This window comes from Falco naumanni, chromosome 2 (assembly GCF_017639655.2).
Source record: "Falco naumanni isolate bFalNau1 chromosome 2, bFalNau1.pat, whole genome shotgun sequence".
NCBI classification, from domain to species: Eukaryota; Metazoa; Chordata; class Aves; order Falconiformes; family Falconidae; genus Falco; species Falco naumanni.
Window position 1 is genome coordinate 34,943,952 of NC_054055.1, and position 24,388 is coordinate 34,968,339.

The window sequence follows — 24,388 nt, forward strand, 5'->3', positions numbered from 1 at the left end:
CCCTTATGACCTTCATTATTTCTTAGACTGTGAAAACTATCCAAGCTGTCATCTTTAATGACCATTCGGTAGATCCATCTTCTTGCTGTGCCCACCTCTGTAGACATTTCCCTTTAGTGTCATTGAGTAACCTTTTGGTTCCACTGTTCAGTGCTTGGCTTTCCTTGGAATGCTGTCCCCCTTTCCTTGAGTTAACAATGTACTGCTTTTACCTAGCCACCTTAATATTTTGCAACTTTGTGTATTGTGGATTGCTAAGCTCTTAATTATCTATTTGACTGACAATGAGCTTTCACCCTCTGAGACATAAATGAGGTGTAGCTGTTGTCAGGAATACATTTCTGATTAGTACTTGATCTTAAAAACAAACAAACAAACAGAAACCCCACTGTGTGTCATTCTTGCCTCTGGAAGCTCAGTGTGACTATTTAGCACTATCTGGGATACAGATGAAAGTTCTTGGTACTGAATTAGCTGAAGTCCATTGTGCTGAGAATCCCATCTTCTCCGAGGTGAAACATTCGATCTGGCTGGCCCTTGTTCAGCTTTCTTCTGTACAGACTTACCCAAAAGAAGCCTGGGTAAGGTAATGCAAGCATGTATTTGCTGCTTTGGTTTTGGCTATGGGCTGCTTTGGCATACTGAACTACTCCCTCTGTAGAGAGTGCACTGTTCTCATCAACCTGTGAGGAGCTGAAAGTGTTTCAGGACCTCATCCTGGTTTTAGTCCCTTACACACTCTGAAAACATCACTACCTTTCACTGGCTCCAGGATACAATGTCAGTAATTGCTCTTCGATTCCAGGACAGCATTTTTCCCTGCTACTCATCCTTTTCAGCAGCAGTCACCTGTCACTGCAAGCTTCAGTACCTTCCAGTGTTGCAGAATGGCTGTGCAGATTACACTTCTCTACAGACATCTTCTCATCAAATGATATTTAGTGTACTGACAGCTGATATAATCACAGACTAAGAAAACGATGGTGCTAACCACCCCTCATTTGTCTGCAAGGATGGCCTTTTGGAGATGTTATATAGAATATGTTGTACCTTGAATTTATTAGCAGATTGGGTGGACAGATTCTTGCTTCTGAGTCATGATTGGGAGATGCTTTCCATATTGATGAGAAATGTTGTCTCTTTTGCTGTAAGTCAATGGCTGTGGCTTGTGGCTTTAGCTGCATTTCTGATGTTAGGCAAAAAGAGAGCTTTACTTATCCTGATTTACTGGATTTGACTAAAGTAATTTTGGTACAGTTGCTCTCTGCCAGGCCTGCAGAATATATGCTGTCATTCCTAGTTCTGCTGGGACTGAGTCTGAAGTGTCCAAGTGGCACATTAAGACTACTGTTAATTTTCCAGTAAGGGAGTTCCCTATAGAAAGTGGTTTCAAGGCTTGATTCTTTTAATCAGGAGATTTATTCTGAGTTTTTTCCCCTGAGTCTCACTCGTTCAACCTCAATTTTCATTTGGGAACCAATATAGTACATAGAATACACATTAAGTTACATAAGTGACTTTCTATTTTGTTATTAACATTTCTATTAGCTACCTGATGTCATGTATTAACATAGTTCTTACGAAAAACAGAGGAAGAAAAAAATACGTACTGAGAGGCACATCAATGATTCAGTGAAAGTGCATGACAGAGTTTTGAAAGATTAAGCAGTCAGGCAGAACCTGAATGAAGTAGCTGAAAATAGTCATGAACAGAAGAGGTATGAGATCAAGAGAAAAAGGAGTTTCTGAAGGACTAGAATTTGAAAGAAGCCAAAAGCTTCGTTAGGAAATCAGTAGATTATGAGAGGGCAAGGCCATCTTCAGGATTTCAGGAAAAGCAATAACTGGAGACTGGAAGGCAGCTGTGATATGGAAGAACTGATACCTTACTGCCATGTGTCAGAGAAACTGAGCATGTGGAGTATGTAATTCTTTCCTGCCCCCCGTTTGGGTCAGCTTTGCTGTGTGTGAGTGTTCTTGATTGTAGTGACTATTTGTAGTATAGTTTGCAGTTTCTGTCTTCTGTGCTGCTTCTAATTATGCATAAATACAAAATAACTCACTGTTACTCTCTGTTCCCTTCATTTAAGACTCATTAATGAGGTGGCCAGATGCTGTTGTAAGTTATGTAAAAACAGATGCGTCTTTCATAATGGAAAAGAACAACTGATAATGCTTTTCAGTAGACTACTTGGACTCAGTACTTTGTGAATGGAATTTTAAAACAGAATTTCCATTTCAATCTATTATAGAGAAAAGGAGTACTATTCCTAATGGATGAGCCAAAACTCCTGTATACATATATGTATTTTTTTTTTTAGTCTGTGTTTGTAATAGGATTTGACACACCTAAATATTTTTTTCCCCCCATTTCTAAGAAGAGTAAAAATTAAGATACTTATGGAGAAGTTTTAGGGTCTCCCTTCTTGAGACAAGCAAGACACATTTTGTACTAAGCTTTCATGTTCCTATATGAAAATGCTTGATAGTAAAAAAAAAAAAAACAAAAAAACAACAACAAAAAACCCAACACAGTTTTAGTGCCTTGAATTTTTAGTGCTTCAATAGTAATAATACTTACATGTGTAGTAGAATAGAAAGGAGAATACTGCATAACCCGTCACTTCATTTCCAACCCTGATAAGAGGTATTTTTTTGAGTAAAGGGATGGTATTTCAGATCACATTATGGTCTAAAGAAATCACATCCCTTTGTGTACAAATGTAAACAGTATTACAGCAGAGAATGTGAACATGCTTAAACCGTGGCGGTATTATTAGCAGTGCTGGACAAAGAGGAAAGTATTGTTCAGTTTTCAGATTGTTTTGAAGTTTTTCAGGTTAGGACACTATTATTCATAAATTATATTTTCGGACAACTTCATTTAAAAGTTTTTTTACCTTTGTAAAAGCTAATGAAATATATTCTTACTCAAAGTTATCATACTTATTATCATTGAGTTCTATGTTCACTATTATTGCATTACATTTCTTAATCTGTAATGTATACTAGCATTTTTGTGAGAAGAGCTTCAGACTGGTGGGTGTGATAGCTCTGTCCGGACTAAACAAGTGCATGCAGTACATTTGCCCTTGCGAAATTTTGAGGTGCTTCTTAGTGTGCTGGAGGTCTATAAGCTACAAGATAACTAGCAGTGGACACAGAGTACTTTGTCCTCTCTCCTTTCCTGTGCTGGTTTGGCTGTGGAGTTAAGTTAGCAAACAGTCATAGTAAGATGACATTCACCCATTTGAGGAAATGAAATATTTTTGTTTATGGGTTTGAGGAGAGAGTGACAGATGGTCCTTAAAGATCTCTTACATAGAAGGAAATTATAGTTGCTGATTCTTATTCATGTAATGATTGTTTCCCTGAACAGGTTCAGAGATTTAAGAGAAAGTGTGTTAAAGTACTATGCGTAACCAAGATTTCTACTTAGAATTTCTTCTGTAATGATTCAGTACTTCACTGAGATGGCTACTGTAAAGGTAGCACACAACCTTTACAAGGCAAGCAGTGAAGAGTTGTTTTGTTTTATGATGCAGTAGTTTAACCTGTTTGGGTGGATATATCACCCCCTTAACCCCCACCCCCCAACACACATCTGCACAGAGATGATAAGACGTTGGTGTGTTGAGGAGAAAGATGGCTATTATAGGAAAATCTAGAAGTAAGTATATAATAGGATCATTCAAAAGCTAAAAGAAGTCACTCATAATGCATGCGTGGTTTTAATGCCCCGCAGACTGGATTATTTTCCATGCGATTAGGTTGAAAGGGAACACACAGTAGATGAGACAAATATAAAATGTGTCAGGGAGTGAATTTAGCAAGCAATAGAAGTTTTTAATTGCTTACATTTTCTAGCTTTTGCTTCATTTTTTCATTGTGGGATATTTTTTTTTCCAGTTTGGTGGATTTTCAGATAATCTGTTAATTTGAGACTGTGGTGAAATTTAAGAAAAAAAAGCAACAACACAATAATAGGTCATTGTTGTTCTAGTATTATAACAATTCCCAATGCATAAAATTTGATAGAAAATGAAATTTATTAAATCATATTACAGGAAGAAATTACCAAAAATAGTTTGGTTTTGCAAGGTGGCATCAGGGATACTGTTTTGCCTTTGTTGCTGTGGGTTTTTTTGTTAGAACAAGCTTCAGTTGCTCAGAACCATGTGTTGCTAACAAGAAAATCTTTCCCTAAAATCACCCTGAACAGACTGTGTTCTGATCTTCCTCTCAAGAGCAGTGGTGGTAATCCTTCATTGGAATAAACACTGATGTCAAAAGAAGGACACGCATATTATTAGGAGAGTGCTCTGCTACTTGTGTTGTCAGTAAACATTTAATAGAAGGATAGAGACTCTGTATTAATCAACTAACACCAAATCTTCCCTCTGCATTTGAGGCTCATTAATTTAAAAGGTGTCAAGTTTTTAACAAAATACGGTTACTTGGCCATCATCTGCAAAGAACACAAGATCTCAAGGATTTGTTGTTTAATAAAACACAGCTCCATGTGGGAGCTCTGTATTACATTCCTTTAGAGACTTGATCTGTAATATGATGGAACAACTTTGAAGTTCTTCAGTTGCGCTGATGGAAGCTGGGAGCTTTCAGAGCATTGCAGGATTGAATCATTTGAGGCATTTGTTTTAATAATACACTTAGCTTGACATTTTCAACATTGCAAACATCAGTCCAAACAATAGGCTTTTGAAGTAGCCAAATAGTTTTATTCATGTTTACAAACTGGAAACCTACAGCGGTGATGTTATGATAAATCTAGAGAGTACGTCAGCGACTTCAACTGATACCACCAAGTTAGTTTGCCCTGACTTCGTACCTCCTCTCCTCCCACTTTTCCCCATGCCTTCCCTGGCTGCCCCCACCATGCCCTTTGAGTTAGGCAGTGACATGGAGGTGGTACAAGAGAAATGTGTTACTAGGGAATGCTGACTGCTGCTTGTGTTCTCTTATGATGATGCAGAAGGACCAGAATTGGTCCTTTGAATATGGTGGATTTCTGGAGGAGGATTGTTCTTCTTCTTAGTAATGGCGGGGAGGTGAGTCTGGAAGTATATGTATTTATCCTTCTAGGAAACATTTTCTTCTGTAATAAGGTTGGCTAATGTTCCCTGACCTTCTTTTATACTTAGTGACAGTGACATTCTCATTGGTTCCTCTTTCATGTGATGTTTTCAGACATCTATTTCTATTTTTATCAATCAGAGTGTAGCTTCTAGGCTTACGACTTTCAGCTGAGAATAACTCATGCCACCCCTTGTGTTTGCTTAGATACAAGAGACTGCTGTAATCGCTCTGTTGTATCACAGCTTTATTGTGACAAACAGACGAGCCAACTAGGCAGTAGATTTGTTAGTTTATGTTTAATGGTCATAGTCTGTCTTCACATTTTCTTGTTTATGCCATCATTTCCCCCATTAGTTTAACCAGCAAAAATATTTGCCTCCATGTGTTCTGATTTCAAATATAGTAATTTATATGGAAAATGATGTAATAGCAGGTATATCTAGCAATGTAAGCTGTCTAGTTAAATTTCACTTGCTTTTTCCAAATTAACGTCTCCTATTTTATTAAGAGTACTGTGAAATTAATTGTTGAAAACAGGCCCTCCTTGCACAATTTGGCTTTAGTATCTGACTTGTTACTGTATTATTTCTGCTGCTTTTAGAGATCGTGCGGTTGTGCTGATTGATGAATACCAATGAATTCCCAGTCCAAAAAGGTGATAATATTACTTAGATAAGGGAGACAAGTGATGTGAAAAAGGCAAAGATACAAAAAAAGAACAAAGCAGAAGTTTTCTACTGCACTAACACACACATCTGAAACTGTGTGTTTAAGTTTGGCTTGTTCATAGTAAGCTCCCATTATCTTCAGTGGAATCAAATAGGCAGGTGTCTAAGAGACTGATAATCACCAAATCCTGCAGTATGAACTAGGGAACGCTGACTGAAGCTAGCAGTTCAGTTCCATACATATTTTTTTTTTTTATTAAAAAAAAAAAAAGTACCCTTACAGCCACGAACAGGCATGTGTTGCCACAGGAAGTTGTGGAGGTAGATAAGATGAAGAAGTTCATAAAGGGATTAGAGAAATTTGTGGGTAAACAGACATTACAGCAGATAGAGATCCACCTTCCGATGTCTTTGAATATATGATTGTGTGTGCTTGGAAACTATGAGGGAGACAGACTACTGGTAGTGGCTAGTCTTATGTGCTTTCCCCAAGGAATATCTCCACCTGTTGTAGTCAGAGACAGAACGTGTAGCTAGCTGGGTAGACTGAAAGACCTGGTAGGGCATTTCTGAAGTTCTTCCAAGTCTTAATCAGCTTTAGAGGGACCTGTCTCCCCGTGCTGACTCTAAAATGAACTGAGGGTGAGGTGAGTGGTTTGGTCTTTGAAGTGTAACTTTCAGGAATATTATGAAGCCAGTAATCCCACCCCAAGAGTCTAGGTGATTTTCCAAGGGCCGCAAAGAGCACCAGTAAGGGGAATGTTCCTAAACAGTTAGTAAATCCAGCTCTTCGTAATCTCTACATTGTCATCCTTTCTGTCAGTCTAATTGAGTAAAAGAAGTTACTCATTACTGCAGCTCTGGTAGATCTTGTTCTCTCCTCGATTTGCCTGTGAGACATCCTGCTTTAGGTAAAGCACTTAGAAAAGTCCATCCAGATCAGTGAGATGTGTCCATTTCAGACACGGAGTGCAACAGACCCTTGTGGCTGGTATTCATTCATCTTGAGGCATGTCGGTCTTGTTGCGGATGGGAAGAGGAGACTTGGGCACCCTTCTGAGCATTAAAGAATTGTAAATTTATAAAGTTGCAAGTCACATTAAGTGGTCTTTGCCTTTTTTTTTTTTAAATAAAGTTGCATTGCAAATTATTTTAATAGACTTGATACGATTCAGTACAATAACTCTTTAAAATCTATTTAATAAATATATAATAAAAAACTATAGTTTGATATTATTTGAATGCAAAATTATCATAATAAATTTAATATGATACTCATTGCTTAAGCCAAGCAATACATTTTTAAATTTCTTTTTTCTTTTGCAGATCTATTTTTCCTATCCATCCTTCTTTCAGAGTAGTGGTCTTAGCAGAACCTCCTGTCATTGGAAGTAGTACCCAACAATGGCTGGGTCCAGAGTTTCTGACGCTGTTTCTTTTTCATAATGTTCGATCTTTAAGCAAGAGTGAAGAAATTAAAGTTATTAAAGAAATGGTAAGTACATTCAGTATTTTAGGCACTTACTGACTATTACTTACTAAACATGATTACTACATAAAAAAATATTTTGCTATTTCACTGTAGCATACATGAGTCTTCAAAGCTTATCAAAGCAGCATATCTGCTTATCTTTTAATGGTACTGATATAAATTAGCATTCTTATTGTGATGTTAAATGATGCTATAATAGAAAAGTGCTGTTCGTCAAAACTGTATTCCTTTTTGGTTGATATAAAGCAACTGTATGCTCATTGCATCTGGGTGTAGCTGTGCATGGAAATTGCATATCTTACAGTGGGTTTAATACTGTTTTTCTTTCAACAGGTTCCAAATGTACCCAGTGTTGCTGTGGAGCAGTTGTTGTTATTAACACATACGCTTCGGGAGACAAATGATGCCACGGTGAGCCCCCCTTCTTTTTTTCTTTTTAAGTTTACTTTCTGCTACTGTGACTGTTTATTTTAACAAAGGCTGGGTGAAGCATGCGAAGTTACAGCGTTATTTCAAAGGCTGCCTGATTGGAAAACCAGCCGCAGAAAATTATTGCTGGCAATTACTGTATTACATACTGTAAACATGTTTTGGATTATGATGTACATTTTTAGAATCTACATAAATAAAGCTTTTAGGAAGTTGTCCTAATCCCAGAGATATCAGGCAGAGCAGTATGCATGTTGTTGTAAGGTTCAGATATATGTCTGTGAAGTGAAACATGCTTGACATGCCTTTTGAATAAGTACAGATATAATCATGTGTGTCCAAATTTTTTTGATTACTTCACATTAGTCATTGGAACTGTGATAGCTGAAATTATGGGGCTTTTTGGGCAATGGGAGCTACCTAGCCATATAAAATGCCAATGGGCAACAGCAAAGACTCAGAAAATGGAAAGCTCCAGAACTCCTGGCTGCATTACTGCTACAGGCTATTCTATTAAAGCAGTCTTGTCAAGAAAAATAAGTTCTGCTGACAGAGTAACCACAGAATTCTTTAAAAAGATACAATCAAGTCATGGTGAAAAGAAAAAGAAATCATTGCTATGGCAACTAAAACACTGGATTTTTTTAATGTAAATAAAATGTAAAATATTTTTAGTGGAATCCAGCAGTTTAACTGGTATGCAAATGTAATCCATTCTCCTTAGTTTTCATTATTTTAACATGGGCAATAGTTTTTAAAGTATTACTATTTAAGAAGCTGAGAGAGCTGTTATGTTCTTCTGAGCTTAAGAAAAGTAAGTAAAAAGGGTGACTTTTAGGTACATCTTTGGGAAAGTGTTACTCTCTATTTAACTTCCTACACTTATGTATAATGTATTGATTTTGACATACTTGGAGACATACTATGCCTGAACAGAGCATTACAAAAATCCTTTCCAAATGTGTGGATCTCTATAGCATTGTGAAATATCTAAATGAAGTATGTGGTGCTGGATGAGAAGTGAATCACCGTATGGATTGAGGGAGGATTCTTGTAGATCAGCAGTGACAGGAGACCACAGTCAAGATCCTGTTGTATTAGATGCCTTACAAATACATATTACAAAGACTGTCACTAATCCAATTTTGAGTTTACAGTTGTTAAATATAAAATATATTTTTAAAAAAATTAAGCAGATAAGAGAAAAGAGGAAATTTTGTTCCCAAAACTTTTAACTGCTGGTTGGGAATATTCAGAAGATGTGATACAGCGTCTGCTCTGTGGTCCTGTTCGCTATGCTTACTTATTTCAGTGCGGGATCTGATGCTGTATATTATTTAGACTTTAAAACGTCCATGTCCTTAGAGACTGGACTTCCCAAGGTGGTACAATATATGAAATATGATACCTCAGTTACTGTGCCCAGCTGCTCTTCTCCATCAGCGCAGTCCCATAGGCTTAGGAGGGTTGCTTACCTACCAGAATTTACTCTACCTGGGAACCATGCAGCTGTATTTTGGAAAGAGAATATAATTTCCAAAGGCATTGAGGGTTCTGGCTAGTGAGCAGGCATAACAAGGGTAATAGCACTCACCCCACTCCCTTGCCCATGCTTCACATGTTGCTGAGTAGGTCTTGAAATAACACCTGAAGTGCCATCAGTTACATCACAGTATACATAATGCTGGGTGGTAAACTACCATGGTTTAGAAGATGCTTTACAGTCTTCCATCAATGAAAGCAGGAGGAGCAGGAGTAACCTTTGCAGTTAGCCTAGTCTAAATCATTCTTGCACATTGCTCAGACCTGTGCTAAAAAGTATTATCCTTTGCTTTCTCAGCATTTGAGAAATTTTTTGTACAATTTCATGGATTTTTTTTTTCTTAATATTAAGAACTATCTGTCAAAACTACAGTTTTCCAGGGGAAAGAATTGGTGTTGACATGTATTGTGCTTAAAAAATATTAAGGGGGGAAGAAAGGCTCTGATATTCATGAAGTGTTGCTTTTCTCTATTTTTTTTCCCCTGGATAGCAAATTTTGGGATTTGTTTCCAATTGAAACAGCATAATATATTAAGATAACTATAATGCAGTTAGAAATCATTTATACGAACCAAACCGGAATGTTTTGGAACTACCTAATTAAAATATTTCACTCGATCCAAGCAAAGCATGGCGTGACTTATCAGATCACGCTTATTGTTGTGTGTTTCCTGCTAAAATAAGGAACCTATTTGTATTGGATACCTTCATCCGGTAGATATAATTATAGAATGATTTCTTTCTCAGTCTTTATATCTCTCTTTAAATACATGGTCATTTGTTTTGGGGTTTTGTTTGTTGTTTTTCTTTTTTTTTTTTTTTTTTTTAAATTTGTTGTACTTGTTTGAGGTCTGCCTTCCCAGGCATTGAATCATTTTTGTAACTCTTTGCTGAATCATGTCCAGTTTTTGGCATTTATTTTAACATGTGGACAACAGAAAGGGACACAGTGTTCCAGTAACAGTCCGCCCAGGAGGCGTGTGCAGAGGTGATACAATCTCCTTACTGCTGCCCAGTGTTGTCTTGTTTATACATCCAAGAATCCTGCCAGACGCTTTTGCCAGAGCATTACATGTGAAGCTCATAGTCACTTTGTGAAGAACAGACAAGTTTTTAGCACATTGGTCCTTTTACAGTAGCAAACCTCCTTGTTTTTATTAATAATGTTTAGTGTTAGGTTTTATTTAGTGAGTAAAATCCAGTTATCAGCACGTTTTTCTTCCTGTTGCTTATGAAGTGAAATCGTAAGGCTAATCCTTTGATGACATCATGATTTCCATGGCAGTGAATTACTGCAACAAACACAGAATTACAAGCTTGCCAATTAAAAAGCACAAGGTGCTGTAGGAGGCAGAAAGCATCTATGAATTAGGAGTAAAGTTGAAATAATTCCTTTTGAATTACTTTCTTCTCCTGACTTGTTTGGTTTAAATCCCTGAGATCCACTCCCAGAAATCAAATAATTGAACTACCTTGTATTTTTTGACAGGCGCAGTCACTGGCTTCATCTTTATCTACTCGACAACTATTGCGAATTTGTCGTCGACTGTCTCAACATCCAGATGAAAGCCTTTACTATGCTGTTAATAAAGCCTGCCTTTCCAGGTAGAAGTGCTACGTTTGGTGGAAGTTGAAGAGTGTCTGGGTCAGTTGCTAACATGCAGGATAGCTTTTAATGATTTTTAGCAGATAACACAATTGCTGTCTTGCTCCTTAAAAGTCCGTCATTTCTTTAGAAGCATTTCTGTGGTATTCTCAGACCTAGGAGATAAGTAGAAATGACTTTGTAGCTTTTGCTCATCTTTACTGAAAATATTTCATTACATCATAAATTAGGTCACCATTATCAGCATTACTTCACTGTTTCAAGACATTCAAAGTGGGGTTATAGTCTAGTAATCTAGTATGACTGATGTTTGGTGGAGACTTAGTTTCAGTTCTAAAAGCTGTTTGTAGAAATGTTATGAACATCTAGGGGGAATTTTTGTTTGTTTTCTCCACAAAAAAAGAAAGCAAAATTGTAAGTATCAAAAGGTTTGGAAAACTGAAAGGGTCCCATTCTGGGCACTTCGAAGTCAGAGCTCAGTCTTTCTCTTTGGAACCTGGGGTCCAAGTGAACTGAGTCAAGAGAAAAGGTATTTCCGAAAAAACATTGTTTCTATTGTCGCTCTTACTGGCAGTGGAATGAGGACATTACACACTTCCAGTCCTAATCCATCCTACATTATAACCCTGTTGCAGTATTTGATAACACTGAAGCCTTTTAAAATGAGCACACAACCACAAATGTAGTTCATTGCCTGTGGAAGATCAGTTTCTTTCCTTAGGAATAGGTGAAATGTTGAAGACTATTTGAGTGTGAAAGGAATGGACATTCAGTGTTTGGAGGTCCAAGTAAAGCTTCATATTGATTTTAGAATACTGAAAATACTGAAAACTTCTAAAAAAAATGCAGAAAAGACATCCTGCCTGTTCTTTTTCTTCATTTAGGTTTTTACCAAACCTTGCCAGGTCAGCATTACATAAAAATCTGCAGGATTCTGGTATTGAGACGAGTCCAGATGACATAAAGAAACTAGAAGAAAAGGATTACACGTGTAAGCTTGTGCTATCTCTTGTCCTGCTCTTCATGAATGTTACTGAGATGGTTGAGCATACAAAGGTGTATTAATTGTCCTCAAAATTACATTTAGTTTGTTCCAGTTATATCCTTTTAAATTTGTTCTATCAGAATGCAGTACTGCTCTCAGTGTGTTGCTTCTTCTGTATTGTCTGCTGTATTCCCAGCTCATGGAATGTTGTTCTTCATGACGTTTAAGTGCTTCTATAAGATCCATGGCCTCAGGCCTTCTTGGACCTTGCCATCACCCCATCACCCCCCTTTTTTTTCTCTCTCTGCCCCCCATCACTGGTAACTCCTCTCCTGTACAGTTACAGCTTCAGTTTGATCTTAATGTTTCTCTGTTCTGTTTTTTACCATTGCTTGTTTTTCTCCACTGTTAAATTCAAGCTTTTTCTCATTGCGACTCCTGTGGAAGTCTTGTGTTATGTTTTGCTTTCATTCTGGAACACATTTCTTTGTTAGTTTCCTTTTTATTCTCTTTAAATTGCTGTGGTTGTTACGTGTCACCTTTATTGAGCAGGTCTTTGTTTCTTAACCTCATCCAACTTGTACTTGTTTGCAGTAGCTTTCAGTGCTACACACATATTGCTGCTGCTGCCACTTTTCTCACTTCTCATTCCTGCATGACCCCTGCTCTTCATGCTAGCTCTTTATCTTTTTATATCTTCTGTCAGGCAGCACAGTTTGAACAATTTGTGATTTTCCATTCACTAAACTTTTCCTTTACTCTGCTTCACCAGTGTTCACTCTGCTGTCATTCTTCTGTATGTTTATGCTCAGTTTTGTAAGGTATTTGACTTCTGTGTTATTACTGTTAGGTCTTTGCAGTAGTGAAAGCATCTTTGGTTTTAATTTATATGGATTCTGTTTCTATAGATTCTATTATGCGTACATACAAAAATATATATGTAAATACAGATATATTCATGTATCTGTTATATAAAGTATATGTATTTGCATATACACATGCAGCCATCCATGTATTATTATCTGTATTTGCATTTTTGTATGTATAACAACTATATATATAAAATAATTTGAACTCATGCTAGTTGTGTGATGTGATCTGCTTATTGTTCTGTTTTTTTTTATCTGGACACATCCCTTGAATTTTCTTCATGTTTCTTTGTTTCATTCCACAAAGATAGAACAATATATAATAATAGGTGAACAACTGAAAGCATCTGTCTAGAAATCCAGCTATTTTCACTTTTTTACAGCATACCAGTTTAAGAAATCAGCGGCAAAAAATTACTACTGTTTTTATTTTTACACTTAGTTGTTACTTTCCTAAAGACAGAATTTATGGTTCTTTTGATGAAAAACGTTTTTCTAATGTACTTTCTCTCTCAGAGCTGTAGCCAAAGGTTATTTCAACAAGTGCAAATTTGGCCAGTTTTCACCAAAATATTAAACGTGTCCATGTTCTGGCATTAACCCATTTGAGCAAAAATGCAGTGCTGAAAGGGAGTATCAACAGTTACTCTGTACTCAGTTGAGCACCCACACAGGCACTCGCTCACTCCTCTCCACACCTACTCCCTAGTGGGACAGGGAGAGAGAACACGGCGAATGAGAGTGAGAAAACTTGTGGGTTGAGGAAGTGTAGCTTAATGATATTAGTGATATTTCAGTAATAAAATGAAAGTATGAAATTAAGCCAAGGCAGTGATCACAACTTCTAGTGTTTCTTATGGTACTTTTCCCAGATCACATATTCATCTTTTATTTTAATAGCCTTCTTGACAATTTTAAATTCCTGATAATGCAACGTCTTGTTAATGGATACTCTTCCAAGCAGTCTCTTTCTTTAGGTAGAAAGCATTTACTGCAACCCACAGCCTTGTTAAAATTTGTAAATAATAACTTGCAAGTGTTGGGGGCTGATTGCATGTCTGCTAGGAGGATGCTGTAGGTAATGCATTTGTTTGTTTCCTGAAAAATGTTTAGGTGAAATCAACGATGGAATTCTGAAGATAGGATCTGTGACTATCCCAATTTATAACTCAGCTGAGAAAATGAAAGTGCCTGATGTTTTGTTTTATGAAAATGCACAAGTAAGTATGGACCTCTGGCTTCTGAGATACAGAAAGATTGTTAAATGTGTACTAATGTGCATGCTCATATATAGTAAATAGTGTACTAACTGAACTTTAAGGGTATATTTCTGAAGTAGTTTCTTTAGGCTAAAATTTTTCTCACAGGATTTGGTGCTCTTTTCAGCTGTGTCTTCACCATCCCTTTGTGAAGAGATTGTAACAACATTGGTGAACAGTCATAAAATATGAAGTAACAGCGACTGAAACTGAAATGTATTTAGAATGATTTATCAGATGTTGCGTTGAGTGATTTTTTTGTTTTGTTTATTTTATTTCTATTTTTTTGCTGCTGCTGGACTGGTCCACTCTTAGGGCTGGATTATCAATTCTATCCTGTGTTTTACACACTTGTCACATGAAGTTGTACCTGCCTTTTATTAGAGTTAACACTGCATGTTTGAAAAGCAAGGTGAAGAGTAATTAGTTCATTAGTTAATAGTTAATGGGATATTAAATATTTATTTTATCACTAATTGATTAGTCATTAGTGTCCTTAGTGTTAATTAGTGAAGAGTAAGAGTAATTATTGAACACAGGAAAAGGAATAGGCTTGGTGACTGTGGGTTTTTTGGGTTTTGTTTTCCCCCACCCCTTTTGTAGAGATAGGTGTTCTGCAGTTCCTTCTCCATCTGGTGTGGAAATCGCAAAACTGTCACACAAGGGTATCCTTACCAAGAGAATTACCTTCTGAGTTACCTTTAGAATATTTTGCTCCTGAAAGGCAACACTGAAGTGTGGTCTTGTGAAATGTTTTTCTTTTAGGGACCTGGTGTGGGTTTGCTTACTTTTCCTTTCCTATTCTTTTTTCCTCGTTTGCTTGCAATTTCTCCACGGAAAGACTGTGCTACATGGTATCACCTGCTGAAGGTGATGACAGGCCATGCAAGGGCAACAGATGACAGACTCCTTCATCTTTCCCACTAACATTTCATGTGAGATTTTGTTTTGTGTGGTCGTTTCAGTAAAGTACTTAGTTTGTGTCTGTTGGAAATGAAATCCTGAGTCTTGCTAGGACTTAGATCTGTGTTGCTTTTTCTGCCTTCTTACTTACCACTTCAGAGAACTGCACACAACCTGTGTTCAGATATTATGCATCTGTTTTATTTAGGCAACATCTGTTAAAAATGCTGCAGAGAATGGCCTGCTCTGTTATCTGTCCCTGGTAGCTATGCACTCTGAATACTGAAGGAAACAACAACCAAATACCAGTCAGGATAGCTGTTCCCATTTCTAAATGAATCCTACATTCTACTTTTATTTTCTGTATTGCTATTTTGTAGTTTGGTCGTTCAAGTGCTGCAATGGTCATTTAGCAAAGCCTGCTGGACAACAAATTTGATTTATGTGTCTAGTGCAATACTTTCAGTTACCTAAAAATGGCAGAAATAAACTGAACTGAAACAGAGAAAAAGATATACCCTTAGCCCTTTGCAGTGCTGTGCAATGTAATGAAATACATAGCTTTTGCTTCTCTGTTTGGTTTTGAAGCACTTCATGTTCCAGTGGAATTTGGCATTGATGTGGAACATTGCTGTTGGTCCGCAACAAGTGGCACAGGGATGGAAATAATTTTTAGGTAGTGTGCCAAATGCCACTTTCAGGCCAGGCTTTGGGAAACATAGGTTCATAAAGTTGACAAATATTGATGTGTCTACTTACAAATCCTTTGTGTAAATAAATAATCTGAAATGTCTGTGCATCCTAGTATGGCGCTAATTTAGGTCCTGGTGGGGAAAAAAAAAGTATCAGTACATAGTATCTCTTGTGGGTAAGCTGTTCTGCAGGGGAACTGTAATGTACACATATTTGTGCAATTCAGGATAAAAAAGCAAAGTAATCAGAGGGATGTATTCATGGCCTAACAATAAAATAAAAAATGTAATCGGTGTGTGTGGTAAAACTGACTTCCTGGAATTTATGCTATATCTGGTCAAAGTTACTCTCATCAGTTATAAATTTCCAGTGTGTACACATGCCAGAAAATATAGTAATTTGCCTTGCAGTCCTCTCCTTAAGTTGTGTATTGAATATTCGGTAGTCTTTTGACATGCCTGGTTAGGATTTTGTGGTATTAAGCTGTGTTTACAAGAGTTTCTTCCCCACCCCCAGCCTCTGTTCTGGAGAGATGTGGAAACTTAAAATATCTTTCACACAGTTAGAAACTGAGCATTTCTATGCTCTAGAAATTATAGGCAAGCTACTGATTTTATTTTTTTTTATTTACTCAAGTGCTAGAAATAAGATGATAAAAATATTTGTTTATCTAAAGGCAAGCATTCATCTCTCCAAGTAGATTGTCTGACCTACTTACAGATGACCTATTTTTACTAGATACAGTGGAGAAATATACATGACTATTGCAAGTAGTCGTCTGCATTGCCACATTATCCTTAAATCCCTTTGATCCTTTTAAACAAATTATTTGTGAGGAGCAAGTTAAGGTGAAATTCTGTACAGTGTGTTACCTTTTATGATACTGGATATATGTAAAATACACCTCAAATACTTTGGCTTCAATTAGGCAGTCTAATTTAGAAGTTTTGGGACAAGTAATAAACCCTTTTAGACTTGAGCTTACATGTCCTTGTCTTTGTTTTCCTTGAAAATAAAGTTTGATTAGGATAGAAAATTTTATTTGTCATTAAGCTAGACCTGGTGTTTAACCTTCAATAAAAGTGTATAATTTACATATTCATGTCAGATGCCTTTTATACCCTCTATTTCGTTTCTGTAAAGTTCTACCAGGATACATTTTGCTTCCTGTCAGTACAATTGCTGGAAAATTGTCAGACACATATTAAGGAAAGTTTTTACACTCTGGGTGACAAGCATTCAACTAGGCTAAAAGGAAATGCATGAAGAGTGATTATGGAGAATTGAATATATTCAGGGAAATCGGATGCCTACAATCAGTTGGAGCAGAGGAAGTACACAAGGAGAGTTAGTATTTTTGTTTCATTGTTTTAGTCACAGTATAGATTACCTCTGCTACTACTGGCTGAGGCACCCTTGCTATGAAATAAATAGCTGTAAGTGTAAAGTTCAAAACGTTTTGGCCCCAAATCCTGAAAGTAAAGTTCCTGTTGTACTACTGTCATTAGTGAATGCGTACACTTGAGAGTATAAAAACAAGGCTGAAAATTGTGATTTTGTTTCTCTAGCACATGATGGTAATGGAAGATATGCTCAAGGACTTTCTGCTGGGAGAACATCTTCTTTTAGTTGGCAATCAGGTGAGTTAAACATCTCTTACAATGCATGGAACAAACTCATTATTTAATAATGAAATTACATCTCTGGTTTGCTTCATGACATTGTGTTCATTTGTAATACTGAGGTATTTGACCTGTTTTTTGATCCTTTATCTACTAGTGTCCATGGGTTTTTGGGCACGTATCTGTGGAAAATGTAAATGTGTTTTTTACATTGGTATCAAGGGTAAAAGTTGAAACATCAGTAGTTACATGTAACAACATTAGCATTAAAATCTTCAGTTAATAGCTTTGGTTGTCCATGACTATCAAGCCTCTCCTTTAAAATCTCCAGTAGTTGATAAGAGATGTACACATAGGCATTAGCTGAATCTTATTTATTGATAGCAAAATAAGAATTTTCTCTAAAAGAGATACAGATTCACTTTATTCTTTGGCTAGTATCTTTGTTGGTGGAGACTGTATTGGTGACATCTTGGGGACTGTTGTGTTCTTTTAGTTGGTCATTGCTGTTTTGTGACACCTTCTAACAGTTTATAGGCTCCTCAGGATGAGTTAATGGGCAGATGTTCTCCAATTGTGTATGTTTGTAGTCATTGTTTTTCAGAACCATCTTAAACTCTTACTGGAACTGTTAGGTGATTTGAACAGAATTACACACTTGGCCAGTTAGTTCTGAAAAAAAACTTTTGTTATTATTTCTGTGTTTGAAGTGTTCAGGAATGTTATACTTCCCAGGCTGCTAGGTTGGTTTTTCCTTCATAAAGTAATCTCCCTTTTAGTTTAGGTTTCCCTTAGATGGATACAACAATTTTCTAGCAGATGTTTCTCTTTATGTTTTGCAATAGCCTTTGGAAAAAACCTCAACACAAAACAGTAATGGTCTAACCTACATGGCAGGGAATATAAAATACCAATTGTTATATAATGTGCTTGTATTAAAATTGCAGTGTACAGTTATATACAGTCTCATCTATTTAGAGTCCTTGTTAAGAGCTTGAGTTCACGAAGATGATGTATTTGAAGCCTCTGCAGACTTTTGCTGGATGTTGCCAGCTTCTCCCAAAAGGTTTCATCTGTTCATAAATAGAAGTTGATCCATTTCATAAATGAAATAAGATCTATTTATTCTGTTTCATGAACAGTGCTCTCTCTGCCAGCTTCTAAGTTGGTATTGAAAATGTTATATGTAGTACAGATTGCCTGCAGAACCTGCTGTCAGGGAATGGCAACAGTGGGCTGCTCCACAGGGGAGTGGAGTCGGAGACAGTGTCCTTAATGTCAAGGTTCACAGTTTCGCAGTGTCCAAGCAGGAAGAGCAGGTCTGGGGACAGCAGCCATGGTCAGCCAAGTGCCCAGTGGCTGCTGGAACAGGTGCATGCTGATGAAGCAGGTCTGAGATCAAGCTGGGAAGTCAAGTCAGCAGATCCAGGCTGGGATCAGCAAGGTACAGGGCCAGGCACAGCATTGTTGCAGTGTGGGTTGGGAAGAAACTGGGGGAAGGGCCCGAGTATAAATGCAGCTCCCAAGCCATGGTGGGCAGAGGGGACCCCAGTGAGGTAGCACCACCATGTCAAAGCTGACCTTCAACACAGGCAAGTAAAACCGTAGGTGGGGGCAAAAGCCTCCAGAGCCCGGTGGTACACTTGGGGACCAAACACATGCTTCATATGTTCTACCAATTTGGCAAAAAAATTTTGAAGACTATGTGAGTATGATTTTTAGGGTAATAAAGTATTTTCCAAGCAATAGTATGCTCATGTTTAATAATTTAATGTGTGCCACATTTTCTCCAAGCTTATGAAACTCTTAAGTTGAAGACAGTGTTAAAAGATTTAACTGGGTGGAAGTATTGGAACATACTGCTTTGATTCTAGATGTCAGCTGAGCTGTACTGTTAAGTTGGAAAATCAGTTGATTTGCTATGATTTCTCTTTGGCATATCAGTAGTACTTACTATTGCTGACATACTTCTGAGTACTTCCAGGTTTACTCTTTGCTAATTTGTTCCACTGTTTTTTATGTGTGACTAAGAAAAGGCTAAGTGGCCTCTTCTTTGTGAAATGCTGTTTTCAAATTTGAGCACTGTATTTGCCATTCTGCAGTCTTTTAGGACCACACCAATCATCCTTGATTTCTCAGGGATCATCACTAACCACTTAGAAATTGCTTGGCTAGTTCCTTAAATATATTAGTGTAAATTTCTGCAGCGTGTGATGAATCCTGTTCGAGTACTTAAAAATCAACCATAATACAGCAAAATGTTTTCATGCTATATTTGCAGATACCTTTCTATTAAAGATATTAAGAGTTTTCATCCTCTTTTTTTTTTTTTTTTTGTAAAGCAAATTATTAAAAAGTAGGATTTTTACTGTTCAGTTACTTTACAGTTCAGTCTGTAATAGTCAGAGGTAGGGCTTTATTATTGCTTGATACATGTATCAGTGTGTGCCTCATTTCACATTTGGAAGATACAGATAATGTTTTTGTGTGGAGACACAAAGTGCTGTTTTGAGTCCCTTTCTGTTGTACTTGTTGGTGAATGAGTAAATTGTGAAAACTCATCTTTTGCTTTTTAATCTCTTTCCAGAATTTCCAGTTTCTCTTTTGTCTTCTTCACTGTAGTGTTTTTCACTGGCAACTTTATGGCTGTTTCTAAGTATTTGGTACTGGCTGGCCTACCCTTTAAAATGAGATACTTGTGTTACTGGTATCCACCCTGCTTTTATGGTAAATTACTTAATAAGGAAGAGCTACTTTTTTTTTTTTTTTTTTTTTAAAGACGAAGAAAAGACAAAAAATGCAATAGTTCTTCTCTTCAACAATTATTATTAAGGCTTAATGGATCCTGGCATTCCACATATTGTTCTGGCTTTCCTATTGCTTATGTTCTCTTTTCAACAAAATCTACAAAGTTGATAATCAATAAGAATAATCAGAAATGCCATTCAATTACTGATTAAATAACTGCTGAATACAGAAGACATTTAAATTTTGTCCTGCTTCATTTGATGATGTGGATATTTGGATTATACTTCTTGTTCAGAATTGCTCCCCCTCTCCTTCCCCATGAACAAGGAAAGCACTTTGCAAGGTGATAAAACAAGCCTGTTCCCGAATAGCTTGTAGTCTAACTAGATGATGTATAGAGAAGGAAAAATCAGAAAGAAACATGAAGTAGAATAAGAACGAACAATTCTATAAACGTGCTAAATATTGTTTTAAATAATTTGAAAGAAGACCATGATAAAATCTCTGGTAGCACTTAGTAAAAATGTTGATGTGAGCCCACAGTAAATAGACTATCACAAATACATTGAAAGAACTTAGAAATGTAATGGCCTTTTGACACGTTTGATAATTTATTTCTCTGATAAAAGAATGTAATTTCATCCTTTCTGCTGCCTTTCTTTGTGAGATCAACTTAAACAAACTCTTGGGCTCCCACTAGGAGTTTATTTTTTTCTTCAAGAATTTAGTAGGACAGATGATTGAGTCTTTCTTAAAAATATCTAAATGGACATGCTTGAATAGATTTTTTTCTTCTAAGATAATATTCTTCTTACCTCATTGTGAAATTGAATTAAGTAGATACTGAGAGTGTAATTATATCAGTCACCAGAAAACTTGAAATAGCAAACGCTTGGTGTTTTAACTTTTCTAGAAATAAAGGACTTTGTTTTCCTGCCTAAACTTGTATAAAAATGGACAGCTTCCTCTGCAAGGAAAGAATGTACTATCCTAAACCAGGGGTCCTCAAACTTCTTAACCAGGGGGCCGGCGTGCGGATGCAGTGGCGGGCAGGCATCTGCGGCTGCTTGGTTTCCCCCCTCAACCCCCGGTGGGGGGGCGGCAGGGGCGGTCTGTAAATACCAGGGGCCGGATTGAGGACCCTGGGGGGCTGTATCCGGCTTGCGGGCCATAGTTTGAGGACCCTTGTCCTAAACCAATTTTTTATTATGATTATGAACTGGAAAAAACTGAGCTCCAAATGAGCTAAATTGGGCAAATACTATAATATATTTTTCCTAAGGAATTCTGTGTGACAGTTGTGGAAAACTTGGAATATATTTCTCTTTTACTTGCTACAGTCGTAACAGTATGTACACGAATGAGAATAGGCATGCTCTTCAAATGTCTCTCTGCTTACAGTATTGCTTTCTGCCTTTACAAATGATACTGGAGAACCAGAATGAAAAAAAGAATCAATGAATTGATTTTTCTTTCGGATGTTTCTTCCCACAGATTCTTTCTATTATAAATTTTTATATGCTTCTCCCCATTGAACCACAACGGTCTTACCTCGCTGGAAATGTGAAGATTGTATTTAGCCTGACAGGGCTCTGGGTTGAAGGTTGTACTTAAAATCAGAGAAAGGAATAAACTCTACAAGCTGATCTAGATGTGTAGTCAGAGATGTATCCATAGCATTCTATTAATGACTTCTAAGAACAAATAAACTTAATTCCCTGATAGGTTGAAGTTTTGTTATTCTACCATCACCATAAGTTTTGCATGCCCTGGGTGATAAACTCATAATAAAATAATGTGGTATTAGACCACAGAACGCTTACCATTGTGATCAGTAAACATATAGATCGCAGCTGGGTCAAGACTTAAATCACCGCTGCTTTTGTGCAACTCTTTTTCTCTGTTACTAACAACCAAGTGAGGTAACAGTGATGGGGTCTATTGCAGCAGTCCTCTCGGTAGCAACGTCTAGTGTCTGCTGGTGACACGTCTTCTGCAGTTATTACACTGTATCATTCACATTTGTTCTAAGCAAGGCATGATGGTCTTAATAACATCTAGAGTGTTTGAGAGAGTTCTGTATTGGTGCTATTTTTTGCTCTGGTGATAACAGCACATTTTTGTTAAAATGTACAGGTTTTATTATTAAAATGTACTAGTTTTATTATTATACTCTCGTATAAAAATAGCAGCCTCAATCAAAACACATGCATTCTTGCAAATGTTTTTATTGGCAGAAACAGGCAAGCAGTGGGCATGGAAGGTGTTTCAGTGCCAGACCCAGTGTTAGAAACCATACATTAGCAAAAGTGGTTTCATTTTCTTATTTTTCGTTGTTCAGCCATAAGTTTCTGTGATAGTGACATTATCAATATAACTTTCTACGAAGTCAGAAACTGAGAACGCTGACATGAGGGTTCTGTATGCTGAAATTTAATGAAAAGACAAGAATGTCTTTCATTCCTTAATAATAAAGTTTTGAAATTAATTACAAAACAATATTTCCTAAGGTGAAAAGTGATAAACTGCTTTTTCCACCAGGTTCAAAATTTGTTTCCTTCTTCTGTAATGAAACAGGTGCTCTGCTATGCAGGATGGCTATGTGCTGAAATTGGAAAGGTGTAATTGCAGTGTCCCAGCTGACGGGCAGTGCTGAAGAGCACAACATGGCAATATCTTTAACTGCCTAAGTATGACCTGCAAATCATTTAAAAGAAAATAGAAATGAGGCAGCATGGTATAGGATTGGTTGTTTTTTTCCCAATAGTGTTTTTTTTCTAAGAGGCAAATTAATTATTTCAAAAATGTAGGACCAGTTCTTTTGGAATAAAAATTTATTGACTGTAGTTGGGCTGTGCAGGGGAGAAATTTGTCCCACTACTGTAAGAGCTGCATCCTGAATTGCAAAATGCCTCCTGGGACCTGTAACAACCTTGTTTATATTTGAAACTGTAGTTACTGCTAGAAGATTAAGTCATTTTATCCTTGGTAACAAGTGTTTACAATGTCAGTAAGGAGAATTTTTAACTAAGGGACTATCTTGCCTCCTAACTGCATAATTTCCTTTTTCTTATTTATTAGTGGAGATATTTACTTCCTGGTTTTCTACTTCAGTTGTCCCATATGTTTGATGGAATAAAAATTGTCTAATATTTGATTTCTGAAATATTTTTATTAGTTCAGCTGAAACACCAACACAGATGTTCTTTTCTCTCTAATTAGCATATGTTTATATTTCTATTAAATTAAGTAACTGAAATAGTGTGTATATAAATAACATACAGCTAGTGTTAATGGCAAACTGGTTTTTCCTCTGAATATTACCTTTGACTGCAATAATTGCAAATGACATGAGATTATGTTCTGAATCCAGTCCAAATTCACTTATTCAGCACATTCATATGAAAGATAGTTCTGACTCTTTCTGCTTGAATAGTTGACTGCTAGCTGTGTGGGTGGCCAGAAGATCCAGCTTGATCCTTGGCACTGGTATAGGTTCAGGGGAAAGAAGGGTGACTTCATTGCCATTTTGGTGATCTCTTGTTTCTGAGGTGCCAGTAACACATTTCAGAGGGTTTTTTTTGGTTTGTGGTTTTGTTTTTTTTTTTCCAAAATGCAATACCATTTTCCATGTTTCTTGTTCACCTGAAGAAGACTGTATTCTTTGTCCCATGAAGGTCGGGTGAATTTGGAATAAACCTACTTTTCTTGGCCTTACGTTAATGAGCATTATTTAAAGAATGAACTCATCCAAGCTCTTTTTTGCAATTTTTTAATGGTGCTAAAGAGCCTTCTGAATAGCTTTGGTCTCTTCCTTCCATTCTATTATATCGTGCCTTCTCAATGGAGTAACTGAGACAAAGAGAAGTGGTAACTTGTCATGAAGTAGGAATGTGGAGGGATGGAATCAAAAAGCTTTGACTCAAACTTTGCTCCAGCTACTGTTGGCAGCCAAGGATTTTATGTGGTACACCACAGTCTCTATGAAGGCACATAATGTACTCTCTGAAGGAGTTCAGTCTAGAAGTTGGGCAATGTTAACGTGTTTATAATAACTAAAATCTGGTGGGAATGCCTTTTGGCTTTTGAATGCTCCATGCACCTTCTAAAACATGTATCATGTTCTGAAATCAAGTTATACTTAAAATGAAATAAAAGGGGTGTGTGGAGTCTGGTGAGATGCATGAACACAAGAAAGGGTGAGATGTCGTCATGGCACAGCTCCCATTGACTTCACTGTGTTACTTTGGTAACTGCGCTCTTTCCCTTCTTCCACAGTGGTCTTCCACCGTGCTTCTGTCCTCTGAGCATTCTCTCAGAAGTAATGCACACTCCTCTTAATACCCTCGGTGATAACAGCATGGATAGAAATACACAAAAACAGCTATTTGGTCCTCTTTCTATTGGAATGGGAGAGGGAGTAAAAAAATCTAGCAGTCTTACTTTGTAGTTGGGAAAACATGCTTTTCAGGCA

The 24,388-nt window shown here is 37.0% G+C and overlaps 1 protein-coding gene across 1 annotated transcript in view; it reads left to right on the plus strand.

Annotated features, from left to right (window-relative positions):
* VWA8 (von Willebrand factor A domain containing 8) overlaps positions 1-24,388 on the plus strand; it is a 182,041-nt gene that overhangs the window by 55,124 nt on the left and 102,529 nt on the right. The window contains exons 15-20 of the mRNA XM_040583980.1: positions 7,092-7,260; positions 7,591-7,668; positions 10,719-10,834; positions 11,720-11,826; positions 13,803-13,909; positions 17,113-17,184. Of these exons, the coding sequence (XP_040439914.1) occupies positions 7,092-7,260; positions 7,591-7,668; positions 10,719-10,834; positions 11,720-11,826; positions 13,803-13,909; positions 17,113-17,184 (649 nt within the window). The remainder of the gene's footprint in view (positions 1-7,091; positions 7,261-7,590; positions 7,669-10,718; positions 10,835-11,719; positions 11,827-13,802; positions 13,910-17,112; positions 17,185-24,388) is intronic.